The following is a 19,033-nucleotide window of genomic DNA, read 5'->3' as shown; positions in this document are numbered from 1 at the left end:
CCCTGCAAGGGTGGTGAGGGGCTGGGATGGAATTCCCAGAGAAGCTGTGACTGTCTCATCCCTGGAAGTGTCCAAGGCCAGGTTGGACAGGGCTTGGAGCAGCCTGGGCTAGTGGAAGGTGTCCCTGCCCATGGCAGGGGGTGGGACTGGATGGGCTTTAAGGTCCCTTCCAACCCAAACCATTCTATGGTTCTCCTTCTTTGGAGGGGTTTCTCCAGACTCCATCCTGAGATGGAGCAGGGCTGTGGAGGCAGGAGGGGTGCTGTGATCCTTGGAAATGCTGTGCTCCCTGCCTCCCCCAGGGCTTGGGATCAGTCCAGCAACAAGTCTGAGCATAAATCTTCCTGATGTTTCCTTGCTGCCTGCAGGAAGGGTGTCTTTGCCCTCACAACTTTCCTCCTGTATCCCAGAGTGTGGGAACAGCACCTGCGGGAAAAACTGTGTCTGAAGGTGCTTTGGCTTTTAATTTGCAAACTGAAGCCTGAGGTCCATCAAAGGACAGCCCTTGATGGGGGGGACACTGTTATCCCTTGGATCTCAGGCCCATTCATGTCCTTTATCCTGCTTTCCCTCCTCCACCTGGCAGTTCCTTGAGGTTTGTTCTGGCGCAGTCATTTCCGGATCCCTGCAACCATAGAAACACGGGGCTCCTGATGACAGGAATTTAATTTTCCGAGGACAATGAGGTGCTGTTAAGGCAGCTGGGACTGGGAGCTCTATTTCTGCCGTTTTATGAGAAATATGCAGTGGAGGGGGGGCTGAATTCTGGGGAGGAGGAGCAGAGCAGGAGGGCGGAATTGAAGGATAAAATTGCTTTTGCCAAGCTCCTAAAAGCCCTCTGTGGGAAAACATTCGGAGGAACCTTTGCTTCTGACACACCTGAGGCTTGAAGTTCAACCTGGTTTTATTATCCTGTTTGTGTTGTCAAGGAAAGCTGGGCACAAACACTCACCAGAGGAGTTCTCAAATGAAGACTTGTTTGCACATCACGGAATTCACTGGCTAAAATATTCCATTTGCACTGCAGATCTTTTAGACTTCATTTAAGCCAAAGCTCTCTTTTAATTAATGTGGATTTTAACAGTGTAAAAGGCACGGGGATAACCTCTTTGCCAGTTTGAAAGCAACCACAACTCACACCAGATATTGGTGGTGTTATTCTCTTTCTGGTGGTGCTTCTTCAGGCATCCCAATTATTTTGTGATATATTTTAAGGCAGGTAGAGCCAGGTCTTTGTGCTTTGCAGCTGAGAGAGCGAAAAGAACTCTCTAGTTGTTCAAATAACCAAAAAGCTTTGTAAATTTGAACAGAAGCCTTGATGTGCCTATTCTGTTGATTGTAACCTGCATATCTTTGTTCCCAAATGTGCTGGTGAAAATATTTGTGTCTTGTGGCATTTCATACGTGGTAGTTTTTAATTCAAAAAAACTGCTGCCACAGTTGCTGAAAGCAGTTAAAGAATATGTAAACCTGATTGTCAAGTGTCTATTATTCCCCTTTTTAAAACAGATAATACAGAACTCAAAGCCTTATGATTACTGGGGTTAATTAAGCAAAGTGAATACAAAATAATCCTCTGGGTTCAGGCCTGAAATTCTCACTAATAGCTGTGGATAGCAACAGCCTTCTGGTTTTTATGAATTATCCTCCAAGCTCATTAACTGATTCTCTCTTGCAGGTTACAGCCATTTCTTTCCTTGTCCCATTCATCCATCACCAGTAAAAAAAAAAGAAATCTGGCTAAAATTCTGCCCCAAACACCTGCAGATATAAAAGTACAGTGGATTTATCACCCAGACCTCGAGGGTAGAGAAGTCCCAGAAGGCTCTTAGTGTGCAAACATTGACTGAGTGTCTGAACTTTGAGAAATCCTGACAAATATCTTCGACTGGGGGACCTGCTTAGCTTTGAAAGCTTGTTCTTGCTTAAAGTAAGAGATTTTTGGCTCTCCCTTACGTGTAATCTCAGAAGAAAATGAGACTTTTTAAAAAAAAGAAAGGGCAGAAAGATAATAGTACAAAATCTAATTTATAGCTCGTAACTTCTCAAAATCAAGTGCGAGAAAAATAGGAAATATTTAAATATTTAAGGCACAAAAGCAAATTCAGATCTCCAGATTAAAACTAATTGTGTGTGATCAGAACACTGTTTTTAGTCAGCAAAATGGTTTTTTTTTTGCTTGGGTTACCAGGGTAAATTGGTTGGGAGCAGTGAGGTGGAGGAGGGATGGGAGCAGACTCTTCAAAGGTTTTAATTGTTAAAAGACCTGGTTAATCTGTAGTTAAGACTTCTCTTGAGTTTCTAAAGTAATAGGTAATAAGTGTGAGCGTTTGCATGAGAATTAAGGAAAAAGCACAAGGCATAAACCTTAAAATACAGAAATTATAGGAAGGGAAGGGGCACCCTGGGCGTGTGCACCCAAAGGTTTGAGCCTTGTCCAAATTCAGGTTTGTCATTGCTGAGCTTTGGAATGAGATAAGTTTGGGGTTTGCTGATTTCCTGGGAATTTTATCCAGCTTTGGGCCTTCTCTGTAGATACCAAACTGCCATGACTCTGGAAGCTTCTCCCCATGTTACTGCTCAATATAAATCACACCTTTCTTACCTCCTTGTATTATCTCTGGTGTAACAGCCCTAACTCGTCTTTGTACCACCTCAAAGCAACAGTTTTGAATGACAAGCCACCTTAAAATGGACTGAAAAACCACAATAAACTCTGCATTTTAACCTCTCTGAACGTTTTAGGGAATTTAGCAGCCTCACTGGCTAATAATCAGACTGTTAAAATCACTTTATTTGTGTGAAAAGCTCACAGATTTTTGCCAAGCTTCATGTTGGAGTGAGCAGTGGGTAAAAAACTGATTTCTCTCCTTGTTTAATTGCTCCCAGTCCTGAGCTCAGGTGCTGCAGTGTCTGGATTCTGTTAAATTTTAAGCCCTCATTTGAAGGACTTTTCTGCCTGTGAACTTTAATGGGTGGATGAGCAGGGAAGGGTTGAAGGTTCATCTTTTATAGCTGCCCCAAAAGGGAACTTTCACGTGGCGTTACCAGCACTGGTGAGAGGTTGGGAATTCTCCTTTGGTGAGTTTTATTCTATTTGCTTGGTCTGAGTTGAAATGGCAAAGTTTGGTGGGAGGATTTTTCTATGAAAAAACAAGTAATTATAGAAGAAGTCCCTGCAGTGCTTTCTTGTATCTAAAGGGTGATAATTTAAATAACCAGGGTTAGTGTGGTTCCCTCTCTGCTCTTTCCAAACCAGTTCACTGGGCCATAATTAAGCTCAAGAAGCCCAAGAAAAATGTTCCTTTGCTTTTGGGAATATTTTGTTCTTACCCAGCTGTTGATTTATAGCTTTGAAGCCAGTATAGAATTCTTATTCCCTGATTATCCTCTCTGCAGCGAGGCACTTCAGAATGACTAAACACGTGGGTGTGGGAAAATTCAATCTGTCCCCTTTTGCTGGAATGTTTCCCTGTCCAGGTTCTGGTGGCAAAACTCCCCCCTGTGCAGTGGGGAAACGAGCTGAGTGTGCTCTGTGTGCCCACACTGCAGTTCTGTGCTTTAAATCCTGAGCTGAAAATCAGAAATATTGCAGTTTAGTGGGTTTTTTTTGGTCCAACTTCAAAAGCTGATTTGTGTGTTATTTTTTGAGGATTTTTGTACTGATCAATAATTAGTTTTTTCTGAAAGGTTCAGTCTTCTCTCACAACAGTAAGGAACAGGGTTCTGTCTCATGCAGCAGAAATAGTGAGCAGTGGGTGATGTTTCTCAAATGCTAAATGGGTCCTCAGGGCAATTATTGTGTTTTATAGAAAGACCATGTTCAGTAAGATCAATCTCTTTCAGATCTTGAAGAAGCAGCTGGTCACAATCAAGGTGGTTGAGGAAAGTATTAAATGATAATAAGAATCATTGGCTGATTTCTCTTCACAGGAAACCACAAATCTCTTGGACCAAAACTCTGATCTCGGGGTAGGGGGGGAACACAAAGTCCCTCCCCTTCTCTCTCTCTTTTTTTTTTTTTTTGAATGAAAAATTAACAAACAGAATTCAGGGAAATGTGCCACTGCAGTGTTTTGGTACTGTGTTTTCCCCCAGGATAGATGTTACTAGCGAGAATCGCTGCTCTTCAGAATGAAAATATAATTTAGAGGTTTTGTGATACCATATTTGTATTTGTGTGCCTCTGGGCAGTGGGATGTGCAGGTCCACGTGCAGTGCAGCAGAAGCTGGGATTGCAAGTGTATTTGTACCTGAACTAGTTTTATTTAACAGCCAAACCACAGGATTTTATCACGCTCTGCGTGCTCAGACAAGTGTCCCAAGGCAGGACTGTGCAGTTTGTGCTGATGGTGTTGCCATGACTCCAGAGCCACTGGTAGCCAGGGAAAGCAGATTAAACCCAGCCCAGGAACACCTTTAGTCTTCCCTGGGGGCAGAATCAGCTCTGCCTGCTGCTCAGGAGGAAAGCTCCTGCCGAGAAATGAAGCCACAGCAAGGAGAGGCAGAGGAACCCTGTTGAGTCCCTGGAGCAACTGGAGGGGAGCGAGGGCAAATCCATGGAATAAATGTGCTGGAAATATTAAAAAAAAAAAAATCTCCCATTCAAGGGGGGACAGTGACATCTTGTGGGCTCGGCGTGCAAGTCCCACCAGAAATTCAGCGCTGGCCACTCGGAGTTGGTTTTTAACTGGGTTTTTTTTGTATTGCTGCCTGAAACTGGGGGGGTGTAAACAAAACACGCGGGGTTTGGGGTGGGAATGTTCAGGAAGTGCTGCTGGGGGGTGGCACGAGGAAATGCTGCCTAAGCAATGTGCGAGAGCACTTCTGTACATCAGGAAGTTCTCGGGGAAGAACCCATTGACACCCCAAACACCAGCCGTAAATCAGATGGGACGCGGCCGCTTCTGCCCTCTCCTCTTGGCACCCCCAGAAATGCAGTATGAACCTGGTCTTTTTTTTTATTTCCTTGATCTAGGGTTTAAACCTGAGTGTTTCCTAGGAGCTTAGGCCCTGTCTAAGCGCTGTGTTTCCCTGTCCCTGTTGCAGCAGCCAGCAGAGCAGCCAGCAGAGCAGCCACGATGACGACTCAGCCCGGTTCCTGAGCCCTTTCCTGCGGGAGGACAGGTGAGTCAGTGCTGCTGAACTGGGGGGGGAATGCATGGAAACACTCACTGAAATTCCATGTGCCGAGCTGGTCAACCTCCTGGTTTATTTTCCTTGTATTTCCCAGACTTGCTTGACAAGGAATGTGATTTATGTTGGGTTTTCATCAACTGAAAAGTAGAGCTTGTGGGACACTGCATCCAACTCAAGTAGCCTGCACCTATAACTCCTGTAATTGCAGCTTGCAATCAGCTTGGACCACTTTGAAAACGCTTTTATTTAGGCCTGTGGACTTTAAGCCCAGTCTAGTTGCTGGCTGGGACATGGTTTATTAGACCCTGCCAGAGAGAGCTGTGGGGAAACTGAGTCACAGAGTGAAAAGCTTCTAAGTTATCCCAAAGTGAACCTGTGGGTCACCTCCAGGAGGTGGGGGGAAAGCAGATTTGCTGTGTATTTATTGGTGATTGGCAGCTTTGGTCCTTAAAAATACACGTTGAAATTTGGATGTGGTTCTTGTCCTCACCAGGACACTGTTTTGAGCTTGGCTGTTGTGCTTCACTTCTGGGGTGCTGTGACAGTCCTGAGATATCCAGAGCTGCTGTGAAGCTCCAGAAGGAACTAAAGTTTCTTGTACTTCAAGTTTCTTGTACTTTAATGACTGCTGCAAACTGCAGCATTGGCACAAAAACTGTTGGAAAACAAATGCTTATTTTCGTGTGTGATTTATCATCGTTGCTTTGCTCGGAGCCACGTGATTTAGAGTTTTGCTGTCTCGTGTAGTTCAACTTTTGAGCCTGAATCTGCTTGGTTTTCTTCTTCTGGGCATGAGCTGTGAGTCCTGAGTTATTCCTGCCTTTCTCTCCTGGTCCAGCTCCTGCAGGCCCATTTCCCTGCTGACATCCCTGGGTCTGGTGTTGCAGCTGGACTTTGGTTTCTGGGATTCCCATTGTTTTATAAATGGTTAAGCTGGGTTTTACTCAGCTGAGCTTGTGGCTGGGGGTTCCAGTGAGCCCACAGGAGGGCAAATGCTGAGATTTGGGAACTGCTTCCCTTGTGCTGGTTGCCAGAGCTGTCTGGGTGTGGCACCTTCCCCTGTTTTTATCCAGGAAGGATCCCTCTGGATTGTGTTGTTCCAGGTCTGTAGCTCAGCCCACATCAGCTCTCTGAGGTCAAAGTTCTTTGTTCCTAACTGTGGAGCAGGGCAAATTCTTACTGAATTCAGAACCCCTGCTAGGATGTCAAAGGGCAATGGGTTGAGTAAGAACTGAGTAGCAGCTGAGTAGCTTCTGAGGAATGGACTCACTTGAGGGAACATCCTGACCCTGAGGAGCTCATTAATATCCCAAGAGAGTTGGGCTCAGAATTAGCAGCTGCTTGTAGCTCACCTCTTCCTCCATATGTTCCACTCCAATTATCCACCTCCCTGGAGCCTGGACTAACTAACAGGTGAAGGGGTTTGGAACCAGGAAAGGGAGTGGGTTCTTAGGGCATAGCTGGCCTTCCTCTGTGTGATGTGCTGTTACCCCATTTGAGCTGGAATTTCATGTGTCAACAGGAGCAGGATTAGGCTTTGTTAATACTCAGGGATTTCTGGGTATCCTTTGGAAGTGCTGCCTGTTCCAGTTGTAGCCTAAATGGAGCCTTTAGATTGGTGCTGAGAGTATCTCCCTGGCTGGAAGGGACATGTTTGAGGTGCAGCACACTCAGATCTCAGACCTATTTATGCAGAACCAGGGTGATGTTGAGCCTACTGACCTCTCATATTTGGGACCTACAACGTTCCTGCTGCCTGGATTGAATTACAAACAGCTTTTGTTTTCATGGAGAACACTGATCCTAAAACGAGAATGCATCTGAGGGATAATAAATTACCTTTTGCTGCTCTGCTTTCTTTCCTCTTTTACTGATATAATTGCATGAAGCTCCTCTGGTATATTCTTCTTTGGATATCAGTGGTTTGGGCTCATGAAACTGAACCAAAAAAAAAAACAAACCTCAAAAACAGTTTGAGGTGTGAAGCTAGACAAGAATTAGTGAGAAGGCTGGCAGAACATTTGAGAGCTTGCTATCTACTGTTGCTGTTAACACAGTTGAAGGCTGTATTTCTATTAACACAGTTGAAGGCTGTATTTCTATTAACACAGTTGAAGGCTGTATTTCTGTTAACACAGTTGAAGGCTGTATTTCTGTTAACACAGTTGAAGGTTGTTTCTGAGGGATCTTGAACTTGTCAGACTCTTAAAAATTGAAGGAGTAGGGTCTTTCTTTCTGCTCCTGTGGTGGACTTTTTGACCAATAACAAAAAGTCTTCCATGCACAGGTTTGGAGCTCTGAGCTTCTGTTGCAAAGCCCTGTAAGACAGTTCTATTCACTTGATCAATTAAAGAAAAACAACAAACCAAAACCAAACAAAGCCTCAACCACCCAGAGTTTCAGCAGCCCTGTGAACTGTGACAAAAGCTGAGCAGAGGGGAGAGCATAAATCCAACATGTTACATGCTGGAAGGTGCACCCTGTCTTGGCATCCTGCCCCTGATATCCCAGGCAGAAGGAGCCTGTGCTGCACTTGGAGCAGGGGAAAAAGCTGCAGCAGCCTCAGTGCAGCTGGGAAAGTGCTGAAAGAAGCCACCCCAGCCAAAAGGGAAGGGATGCTGAGTTGGTAAGTTGATTCTGAGGTTTAAAAAAAAAATAAAAAGATGAAGAACACACAGCTGAGGGTGGCTGAAATCTGGGGCAGGCACAGCCAAGATCTCAACTAAAGATGTTGCCGGGGGTGCTGCTGGTGGTGTGAACTCAGGGAAGGATTTCCAAGCACCACAACCCAACCCTCAGGTGTTTTCAGAGGAGACTGAACGTTCTGTCCTGCTCCAGATGCTTTCAGTGGTCTCTGGCAATGTTGTTTTTTGAGGGGTGAGTGCTGCTGTGCCTCCTGCCTTGGGAAGTGCTGCCATGGTCCAGAACTCCTGCCCTGCTGAGGTGTCCTGTGGCACAGCAGTGAGGCAGGTCTGCCATCCCTGTGTGTCTTCCCTGAGGAAAAAGCTTTCCCTCTGCAAAGCCATGTAAGTTGTGCTGTCTCTGTCGTGCCTGGTTGATGCTGAGAGGGATCCTACACGGGTTTTCCTTTGTCTTGGGGGGGTAACTGTGTGCTTTGTGGGTGATTTTAGAGGCTCAGAAGGAAGAATTTAGTGGGACAGGCTGGAAAGAGTCAGGTCTTGTGTGAACTTAGGGCTCAGTTCCTTGCTTTCTGATTGCCTGGGGGAGTTTGGGTGAGTCACTTCATGGTGCTATTTATGAAATAAGGAGAATTCTTTTTTTTACCTCACAGGAAGATAGAGGTGGTGAATTAAGCCTGAGTTGCCCAAGTGCTGAAAAATCACAGCTGTGGGAATAGCAAGATAAGCAGAGCTGAGTTACTGAGTGCCCAAATAATGACATTTGATTTAAAGTAATTCCAGGGGTGGGTGAGGTTGGGATGGAGACAGCCACAGATTTGGGTGAGATGTGTGCACACCACAGAGCCAATAATCACTGAAAGGAGACAAGGTTAGGCATGAATTACCTTGAGTTTTCACCCAGATTAACTCCAAGTTTGTGACCCTGCTCCTGTTTGATCCAAGGACTTGTTCTTTGTCATGGTGCTGAGGCATCCATCAGGTTTAGGTTAAATTAATTAAAAGTTAAGCTATTGAACCAGAGGAAAAATCAGTCCTTAGACTCAGTCTAAGGAGGAGACAAACTGGTGAAGAGAGGAGGCACATTACAAGGCTGGAAAGCAACAGGCTGTGGGGGAATCTAGGAGGGAAGTGAGTGGCAGTTTACAAGAGCTCATATAAAAGTGATTTACATGAAAAGATAAATGTAAATCAAACTGATTTACATTTACACTGCTGTAAATCCAAATGATTTACATTAGAGATCATATCTAAATGGAGGAAATGGGAAGTGCAATTAGTTTTGTGATATCTGTGTTTGATACGTCCTAAATCTTGGCTGCAGCTTAATTAGTTCCTTATTAGTTCAGTACCTTTTTCTGCCTCTTCCAGGGCTGCAGGGCTTGTTTTTCCTTTGAGTAATCTAATAAAGGTCTCTCAAATAATGGATCAAAATTCACAAGGAGATCAGGGAAGAGCTTAAGATAGAGACAGGTTGAAGAAAGACAAGGCCATTGTGGGCTTCTGTTGCAGCACTAAAACTTCAGTTCTGCCATAAAATCAGCCATCAGAGAGTCTCAGGGAACTTCCCTGGTATCACAGCCAGAGCTGGGGGGTTCAGGGATGCAGAGAAGGGAGGGGTTTGCTCAATTCTGTTAAAGAGTGTGGCCAGATTCCTGCAGGGACTGCCTGTTATAGAACTTGCATTTCAGGCTTTGCTTTAAACCTCTAGATCAGAGTCTCCCAAGGTGCAGAAAACACTTCATTTGATGGGGCTGCCTTTTTAAGTTGGCTTGTGCCCGGGACACACACAGAGGCTGTAACTGCCCTTCAGATTTCATTGCATGTGCCCAAAGTTGAAGGATTTGGGAATTTGAGCTGTGCTAATAATTTCTCTCTTGGTACCACTCATAAGAACTATGGATGTGGTAATCAGGGTTTCCTCAAAAAAGAGCACTGTGTAGGCAACACCTCTTTTGTCTCCCTGTCAGACAAAACCCACCTTTCCTCGTGCTGGGAACATTTTAACTGAGATGTCATCAGAGAGCAAGATGTGCCTGTGAGTCATGTCATGAATGTGCCTGGTGCTCCCACTGCAAAGAAAAGCTCTGGAATTACATGGTTCCCTGCTCCCATCCTGGGTGGGGTGACTGATTAATGCAGTAAAACAAAGGTGGTGTTCAAATAAAACGGGGCACGGCTCTTTGGGACCCCCTTTTCTAATCTCTCTTCCTTGCCAATAGTTGCAAATCTAGTTTGCTACTGAAATATTTTGTTAATTAATTAATACAGTCATTCCCAGGGCATATTCTGGGACCTGGTGTGGTATTTAAGTGGAAGCAAAAGGTGATCTCAAGTGCACAGAACTCAAAACTATAAATCTGACCAACACTCAGTTGATAGAGAAGACAAATAATTTTAACATATGTGTCCTTTAGTGTCTCTGTGGCCATTGAAGCCAAAATGCAGTTTGAAAGGGGTGTTTCCCATTTCAGAACAGTGCCTGGGAGGTGGAAATGGGGCCTGTGTTACCCACTTATCAATAAAAGACTAAAAGGTGATGCCAAACGGACATCCCAGCTGAAGAGGGGGCCAGAGTGCCCCAGTTTATGCTCCTGTTGACTATTCAAATGAGCAGATGGAGCTGCTGATTGTGGTGTCTGTAAGGAATAAATGGCATCTCTTCTGCCACCTTTATTGCAGGGGGTTGTAATTCCAACCAGTGGAGTGAGAAAGGAGTCTCAAGGCGGGAGCCACTGGGGTTGCCACAGCTTTAATGTACCTCGATTGTTAATAAGGGCTCAAAGCTTTCAAGCTTCACCTAAAAATCCTGGGAATGAGGTGGAGCAAAATCTCCTAATTTACAGTGACTTTTTTGACATGCAGTGGGCATGTGTAGGTAAATAATCAAGTGATTAGGTGGGGAGAAGCAGTGCAGGGATAAGGAAGCTCAAACCCACTTGTTGAGCCAGTAAATTGGCAGACAGGGCTGGCATATGTTGAAGGGCAGAAACAGAAGGCTTGTTTTTTGCAGCTTTTTTTTTTTTTTTTTGGCCTGTTCTCCCACCTCAGTTTTTTTGAGAATCTGGGACCACAATAATATGTCTAAATTGGAGCTGGAATTGCTGTTCACAGGCTTTGCAGCTTGATGGCTTAAGGGAAGCTGGATGCACAGAGGGAGGCTGATCCTTCTGCCCCACGGTGGTGCTGCCTCAGCTTCCCCTGGGACTCTGCAGGTTATGGGAGTGGTGGAAGGGGATCTGGGAATAGCTTTCTTCAGCTCAAATGCATGTGCTTGTGCCCTTACAGAGACCTTTGCAGGCCTTTGTTTACAGCCATCAGCTGTTTCTGGAATGCAGCTGCTCAGTGCAGGATATTTCTGCTTAATTCTCTGTAGGAACAGAAACATTCCCTTGGAATCCAAGGGCAGTGGTTTGAACTGGGAATTCAAGTTATTCTGCATTTCCTGGGTGAAACATCCTCCCACTCTTAAGAGATAGCTGCTCTCTGTTGTACAGATTGTTCTCAATGTGAGACCTTGAACAAATCAGCTCTTTCCTACATTTAAAGTCAGCACCCCTCCTCTTCCTCATGGCCTATTCCATGCTTTTCATGCTATATATCTTTGGCATACTCAAGTATTTGCAATGCTTACCTTGGAAAATAGGTGCACCTTTACACTTCGTGGTCTGCTGTCAAAATGGGGGAGAGCCAAGCATTCAAAACGAGCTTGGAACATCTTTTTATGGACTTCACTTCTGCAAGGCAACCTCTGGCTTCCTTCTCAGCTCAACACCCATGCTCTTCCCCAAGGCTTTTTCCCTCTGTTTCAGGAAACTTGGGATAAGTTGTATTAGCCTCCCCCTGGTGATGGACAGTCCAGCTCAAGAGAAGTGGTGGTTGGTTAAAACTGGCCTGAGTTAACTGGCCTCGAGAATTCCATTATTAACCTCGAATTCTCTTGGTTTCAGTAGAGAATTCCTGATTCTCTCAGGTTTTTGCATCTCATCCTGTAGCAGCATATCTGGCAGAGGCTTGGAGGCAGCTGTTCCTTTAAAATTGAATTGCCTGTGATGGAAGAAATCTGAGAGCAGAGAGCCCAGATCAGGCTCTTTGGAGATCTCTCCACAGCTCTGCCTTCTCCTCAGCCCAGTCACTGCTCCTTCCCTCGGGGGCCAGGCTGCAGTGACTCCAGCCCCAGTCAACCCCCCCTGCCCCAGCTCCATGGCATTCCCTGCTGCCAGGGTGGATCCCGAGGTCCCGGCTCTGTGCTGCTTCCCCCCCGGTGCTGCTGTGCGTGTGTAACCCAGCTGGGATTTCCTCCTCCTTGACTCCAGCAGTGTCTGTGCTCCCTGGCTGCTGAAGTGACGCTGCCCCAGGTTGCTGGGGAGCCCTGCTGGCACTTGGACAGATCCCCCCTTTCTGCAGATGACTGTAACCGTGTGAGTGCTCGCTGACCTCCGCCTTTCTTCTCTGCCTTCTCCCCCTTTGCCTTGTTTTTCCCCCCCAGCTGTTTCTTTTGGGCCTTTGCAGAGTGTTTGTTGTGCATTTTGGTGATGACATGGCAGCATGTGTCCCCACACTGCACCAAGGTCAGGCATTGTGATGGTACCAGCTCAAGGTCTGCCCTTGAGCCCCTCTGCTTTTTTTTCCCCTGTTTTCCTGCAAGTTTGGCCTAATATTTTTCCTTAAGCCTTCTCTGCTGCTTGCTTTCCCTTCCCTGTCCCTGTGCCCTGTCCCAAATCTTTGGCAATGCTAAAGATTTCACTCTCCTGAACCCCTTCCTCTTGTTTAAATGACAGGCCCCGTGAATACAGGCGTGTTGGAGGGATATGGGTCTGACAAAGCTTCTAACACTGTAAGATTTCATTATTCCTTTACTCTGGAAAAGGATCTTTGCTTCAGGCTTAGACATGAGTGCTCAGGCTTCTTTACATGAGCTTGAGGAGGAGGCTGTTCCTCGGTGCAGCACCTGCCACCCATCAGTGTCCTCAGAATCCAAGGGTCTTGGGTCTGGGTCCCCAAGGAATTTGTGGGATGTGACAGTGTAGGAAAAGAGGCATCCTCTGCATTGTGTTCCTGTTTGCAGCCTGCCAGCCTTTGTTCTGCCCTGATGTTGATGCCACTGCCCCTGGAAGAGCCCTCAAACATGCCAGAGGTAGTGAGTGACTCGGGCTGTGGGAGGCTCTCCCTGCTGAGCTGCAGTGCCTTCATTCAAACTGGAAGCTTGTGTTTAACCCCTGGGTCTCGAGCTCCTGCTTTATCTCCTTCTGTCTCAGGTTTGAGAAATGAAGGATGCAGGACTTTTCCTTTCGTGGACATGCAGTGGTTTTTATATACTTAAACCCAAAATATTGTGGTGTGTGTTCCTGTGCAAGGGTTTCACCCTTTTATCTGTAACATTAGATTATGTTTTGTCCAGGAGAGGACATTGCATGAGGTCCAGGTGAGCACAGAAGGCTTGGTTTCTCCATGTGGGTCTGTGAATGATCCCTTGGGCAGGGCCAGCCCAAAGCCTGGTGGTTGTTGGACTCCATATAAAGGTCTAGGTTGAGGTACTTGAAAGATTTAAGTTACAAAGAGTCTTGGATTTAAGGCATTTAAAAGCCCTCTTGATTTTGAGAGACCAGATGTTCAGCTGAGTGAAAAGCTTGCTTGGTTCAGGTGTTGGGCTGTGGTGGGATGAGACTTATTTCAAGCCATGAGTTATTCCAGAATCTCCTGCCCTTTATGAAAGAGCAGCTTATCAGCTATCACATTACTGCCTTTTCATGGTGGCTGCAAGTTCCTTGGTGAGGAAGGTAAAAATGAGAAGATGACTTTTAATTTTCTCGTGAATTCCAATGAGAGAGGGATTTTTTTTTCTCTGAGGCATGCCATGAGTCATGGAGCTTTCTGTTGGCCTGCTTTTCAGAGTGCATGAGTCTGTGCTGGGGTGGGAGAGGTTATTGCACCACCCTCAAGCAAATGGAAGGTTAAGAATTCAAACAGGCAAGAAAATGAGGGGGGGAAGAGCCAAAAGGCTCTGTGAGAAAGCAGCAGTGCTCTTTGATTATAATATTGCTCGAGAAAGCAGCAGTAACAGCCTGAATCATCCCAGTTTTTTTCTGCCCTCCTGACACAATGGTACATTCTTCCTATTCCCAAGTCTCTGTATGATTTTTCTCCTTTTGATTCTCCAGTCTCTTCTTCCAGTGGTCCTGCCTTTGTGCTGTGATGCTGTTCTCCCCTGCTCTCCCTTCCACACCCCCAGGCTGACAAACACTGCAGTCACACAGCTCAGAGCAGTGGCTTTTCTGCCCTGGGCAGTGACTACAGCTCCCATGATGCCCAGAGAAGCGAAATCCATATTTATTTATTTTTTTTTCTCTGGAAACGAAGTCTCATGTGACTTCCCAGCTGCTGCAGCAAAGAGGGAGTCCCCTCTGAGATTGTTTCCCGGGGAAATGGAGGTGTGCCCTGGCTCCCAGAGCCCATGTGGTTCCCTCTGACAGCAGGGGCTGTAAGGCTGCAGAACACTGCTGACTTCAGGAAGGATTCAGGATTTTACCCATCTGGCACATTTTCCTGGGGATCTGTCCACCAAGGTGCATTGTTAACAGTTCAACTCTCTCTCCCTTACATTCTGGCGTCCTCTGTAGCAGTTCTTTCTTTCTCCCCATAACATTTCCTAATTCGTTTTCTAGTTTTCCCTCCCACTGGTTCTGTCACTAACAGGTTTTGTTTTGTGTGCATGTTTCACAGAGACACAGTTAGTTTGTTTGTTTTTTTTTAATTGCTTCCCCAACTCCTGGAGACTTTCCTTTTTTTTTTTTACCATATGGGAGACTCCAAGTGTGGCTGAGGTGGTGGCTCACAGGGAGCACGTTGCTGCAGGTCACACACCTTTCCTGGAGAATTAATCTGTCTGAGCCTCCTGAGCCCCTTGTTTGCACTGTGTGGGTGTTGATAAGTGAGTTTTTCAGGATCTTGGAGAGGTGAGTCTGCTCTGGTGAGTGAGGAGCCAGAACTGCAGTGATGGGCAGCAGTAAAACCTCTCTACAGGGGATGCCCAGCTGGCTGTGAGTGGGACTGTTTGAAGGGGCAGTGACACTGGCAAGCAATGCTTATAAAAAGCAATGTTTTCTGATTTTTAAGGTGGTAATTACGAGCTCAAACCCCGGGCTAACAGGACCGTTGTTGGGGCTATTTATAGAGCTTTAAATTCCTACCCAGAGCTCAAGGCTGTCACAGTGGGCTGTTCCCTTCCCAACAGTGGACTTCCTCGGGAGATGTTTCCTGTTTGCTTTTAAGTTCCTGAGCTGCTGGAACTGCAGAGAGCCTCTGCTGTGAAGGGGCTGACGTGGAAAATCAGCTTTTTTTTCTGAATTGCAAAGCCTTTGCTGGTTCTTTAGCTTAGGGTTGCTGCAAATCCTTCATGGAGCTGCTGTGGGGTGTTTTTTTTTTCCCCCCATGCTGCTGTGAATACTTGCAGCAAAATGCACACAAGTAGACAATCCTTAAGGGGCACCAGTGGCCCTGTAAAAGAGGGATTGAGGAGCAGATTGTCCACTTGCTGTTTGGCTCTCTCTCTGTCTGCACTGGATGTTTTATGGTTACTTTTCACACTACAGCGTTATGGCACAGGAGGCATTTGGAATTCATTTAGTGGATGACAATCCTTATCCCAGTGAGTGGAACCAGCTTGGGTGCTGTGGGGATTTTTTTCCCCCCTGTGGCATTGGGTTGGGTGTGTTGAAGCTGTGTTACACCCACAGCAACTCTTGGGATGGAGGCTAAAATATGTGTTCAGAAAATGGGCTTTATGTCCCTGGTGAGCAGGAGGTTGGTGGATTTTAGGGAATCACAGGATGGTTTGGGTTGGAAGGGATGTTAAAGATCATTATGTTCTAACCCCCTGCCATGGGCAGGGACACCTTCCACTAGCCCAGGTCACTCCAACCTGGCCTTGGACACTCCCAGGGATGGGGCAGCCACAGCTTCTCTGAGCAACCTGTGCCAGGGCCTCCCCACCCTCCCAGGGAAGAATTTCTTCCTAATATCTACTGTAAACCTCCCCTCTTTGAGAGCATTTGTGTATTCTGAGCACAAAGGTGCAGTGTGCCAGCTCCGATTTGTGCAAGCACGAATGCCTCGCAGCAGAAACATACCAAAATACACATTTTCTGTGTGCCAAGACAGGACTTGGCAGGAGTTTTCGCTGTGTTTTCCACCGATGGCCCTTTTCAGAGGTGGTCTGAGCGCTGAGGATCGTTGCCTGTTCCCGGACTCTTTGCACTGCACATCTGGCACGGGGAGGGGGGCGACATCTGGTTTAGAAAAAAAAAGATTAATGCCAGCTCTGTAAAATGTTTAATACAATAAAACCCCTGGCATGGGGTGGGTGAAGGGGGAGAGCGTGTGAACCCCTGTGCAGGAGGGAATAGGAGCGGTCTGGTTTAGCAGGGAACGAGCTGCCCTTCAGTGCGTGTGTGCGAACTGCCTGGTGTGCCCCCGGTCTTTGTGCGCTGCCTGCTGCGCTGCACCGGGCTATGAATAAGCACTTTCAAGCGGCGATGGTTTTCTAGCCCTCGGAGGCTCTTAATTTGCCCGAGCTCCGCAGTGTTTTCCCTGCCTCCCTCCCAGCCAGGATTGCTCACGTCTGGCTGGCTGGCGCTGCCGGAGCGCTCCGGGGAGCTGCGCGCAGCGTTGCCCTGGCTGGCTCTCAGGCTCCAGGGCTGATTTCCCGGGGTAAAGTAGGCCAGGAGGGGCTGGGAGGACCAGGGAGGGAGAAGCTGGGTGATGGATGGGGCGGCGTGAAGTCACCCTGCTCCGCCAATCCGGGCAGGGCCGCGCAGCTACGGATGCCTCTTGATGCCGGGACCGGCCTCACCTTAGCTGGGGAGAGCTGGTGCTTTGCAGCCCGAGCTGAGCGTGCACCAAAGAGTTACTAGTTCAGGCCCGGTCGTTTGGGAGGGTTGCTCTGAGGTGAGTGTGCTCAGCAGGATGCAGCTGAGGAGCCTCCACCTTGCGTTTGTCTCTGCACGTGCCACTCTCCCTTTCCATGGTCTCCGGTATGCCTGTTCTGCACCGTCGCTTCTCCACCTGGCTGGCTGATCCCCGGCACTTTTGCCTTCCCTACTTCGGTCCTTCTCGTGCCTGATCACTCCTCCTCTTTACCTGTGCACTGCCCAGAACCCACTTGCTTTCTCCCTTTCTCCTGACTCCTAAAATACCCACTCGGGGTTGGGGGGGGGGTTGTGTCACTCCCCCTTCCCGTGGAGCCAGAGGGAGATGGGTTGTTCCCCTGCTCCTGCAGAGCTCAGCCTAAAGAGCTCGGACTTAACAGGGAAGCTGGGAGGAGGGTCCTCTGTGTTCCTCAGCTTAGACCTTTGGGTGGTGGCAGGGGGGAGGAGTTGGGGGGGATGGCAATGACTCAGGTCTTGTGCCAGACTCCAAACAAGTATCTAAATTGGGACTATCTGCCCGAGATGCCCTTCTGTGGGGGCAGGAGGGAACGCTTGGAACGAGCGCTGAAGTGACTCTTTCATTGTTCTCGCCCCGCTGTCAAGTTGTTCCCCTCGTTCTTCTTCATCCTCTTTTGACTTTCCCTTTCTCTCCCCTCCCTTCTCCCTCCTCCAACGCTCTTTGTTTACTGATAGGCCAAGCAGAAAACATGGAGACGTCTGATATGGCGACAGCAAAGGTAGGATGGAAATGCTGCCGTCCTCACTGTGCGTAAGTGGTCTCGCTTGGCAACTTCTTACTTTGTCCCTCAACCTTTTTGCTTTCTCCTGACCACCCTCCCCGATGCTGGGAGTGCTGGGGATGAGCGTGGGATTGAGGCTCTGGGAGGATGGTACTCAGTGGCCACAAGTCCCTACGTCGCTTTTGCTGCAAGGTTGGGGAAAACCGTGGAATGTGGGTGCTGTAGGTGAAGGACGGGGGCGGGAGGGAGGGAAATAAGGGAGCTTTGTGTTCCTGCCGGGGCGTTCTGAGGTGGGAGCAGGGATGCCGGCAGAGCCTGCTGGGTGAGAGAGTGACACTAGAGGGTGCTTTAGGGGCAGCTTTCCACTCCCAGGGACCGAGAAATTCCTTCTGGCAGCCTCTTTCTTTTTTTTGGAGAAGGATCTCGGGGGGAGTGTCGAGGGAGAAAGTAATTCGAGCTTATGGATGCATCCGCCCTTTTCTGTGAGGCTTCTCTGTTGCCTGTGCTGCTGCTCTTACCGGGCTGTGGGTTCTGCTTTTCCTGTGGGCTGGCAGCCTGGAAATCTGGGAATGGAGCTGGATGGATTGAGATGGGCTTTGTGAGGTGGAAATGGCTTGAGGATGGTTTAGTGACCTGGGAAGCACAAGGCTGTCACCACTGGATGATGGTTCATCATGGCAAGGACCACTCATGAGGTCTTTACAGCAAAGAGATTGTTTCTAGCACGAGCTGGCCACCGGTGTGACTCCTTGGGATCAGGGCAAGGCTAAAGTGCAGGGAATGTGCCTGCAAAACGTGTCCTGGGCTTTTTTCCTCAGCAGGGCCTGAAATTAAGCCTGGCTGGAGAGAGGCAAAGGGATTTTAAGCCCCTGCTTTTGAGCTTGCTCTGGCTGGGTCCTTGAGCATGGAGACAGGGGCATGTTGTGTTCCAGGAACCAACTCCTTCCTGGGCTTAGAAGTCCATGCTCAGAACCCCCCCTGTGGTGCTGCTGACAGATTGAAGGGCTTATGACTCAGCCAGAATTCCAGCTGAGTTTTGCCTTTCACATGTATTTCTGCTAAGCACTAACTACTTCCAATCCCATATCCCAGAAGCCTGGGTGGAGCTGGTGCCCTGTTTTTCCCCAGGACTGGGTTAAATACAGGTTTTGAGTTTTTAATGCCTGTCAGTGAGTTTTAGGAGGTACTTCTGGGTAAATGTTGCTTTCTAAAGGTGAACTCATCCTCACTGTCACGTTGGTTCAAGCTTCAACTGTTTGTCCCTGCAAACCCACTTCTAGGGCTTGGAAACAATTCCCACTGAGATGCTGGAGGGTCTCTGGCCTTGGAGCCAGTTGAGTGACACTCCACTTCAGTGAGAGCTGTGGTGGCACTTTGGGGATCTCAAGCCTTTATTGTGTTGAAAAACAGACATTTTCAATGACAGAAACAACAAAGCCACTTGAAAATTCTCTTTGTCTGTACCTGTTATTTATGGCTTTGTGTTTTTAACTAAAGGCAAACATGATCTACAGTGTCAAAGCACCATCTTAGCATGAATGTGCTTAAAACTTATTTATCTTTTCAGGGAAATGTAGCTTGAGTGAAA

General features: G+C 47.4%; 1 protein-coding gene across 1 annotated transcript in view; it reads left to right on the top strand.

Moving 5' to 3' along the window:
* The window catches only part of GRAMD1B (GRAM domain containing 1B), a 91,143-nt gene that overhangs the window by 6,043 nt on the left and 66,067 nt on the right, over positions 1-19,033 (top strand). Inside the window, exon 2 of the mRNA XM_029962058.1 lies at positions 5,050-5,127. Within this exon, the coding sequence (XP_029817918.1) occupies positions 5,050-5,127 (78 nt within the window). The remainder of the gene's footprint in view (positions 1-5,049; positions 5,128-19,033) is intronic.

Source organism: Manacus vitellinus, unplaced genomic scaffold, assembly GCF_001715985.3.
Source record: "Manacus vitellinus isolate BGI_N305 unplaced genomic scaffold, ASM171598v3 scaffold_41_pilon, whole genome shotgun sequence".
NCBI lineage: Eukaryota > Metazoa > Chordata > Aves > Passeriformes > Pipridae > Manacus > Manacus vitellinus.
This window is presented reverse-complemented; position numbering and strand designations above follow the sequence as displayed.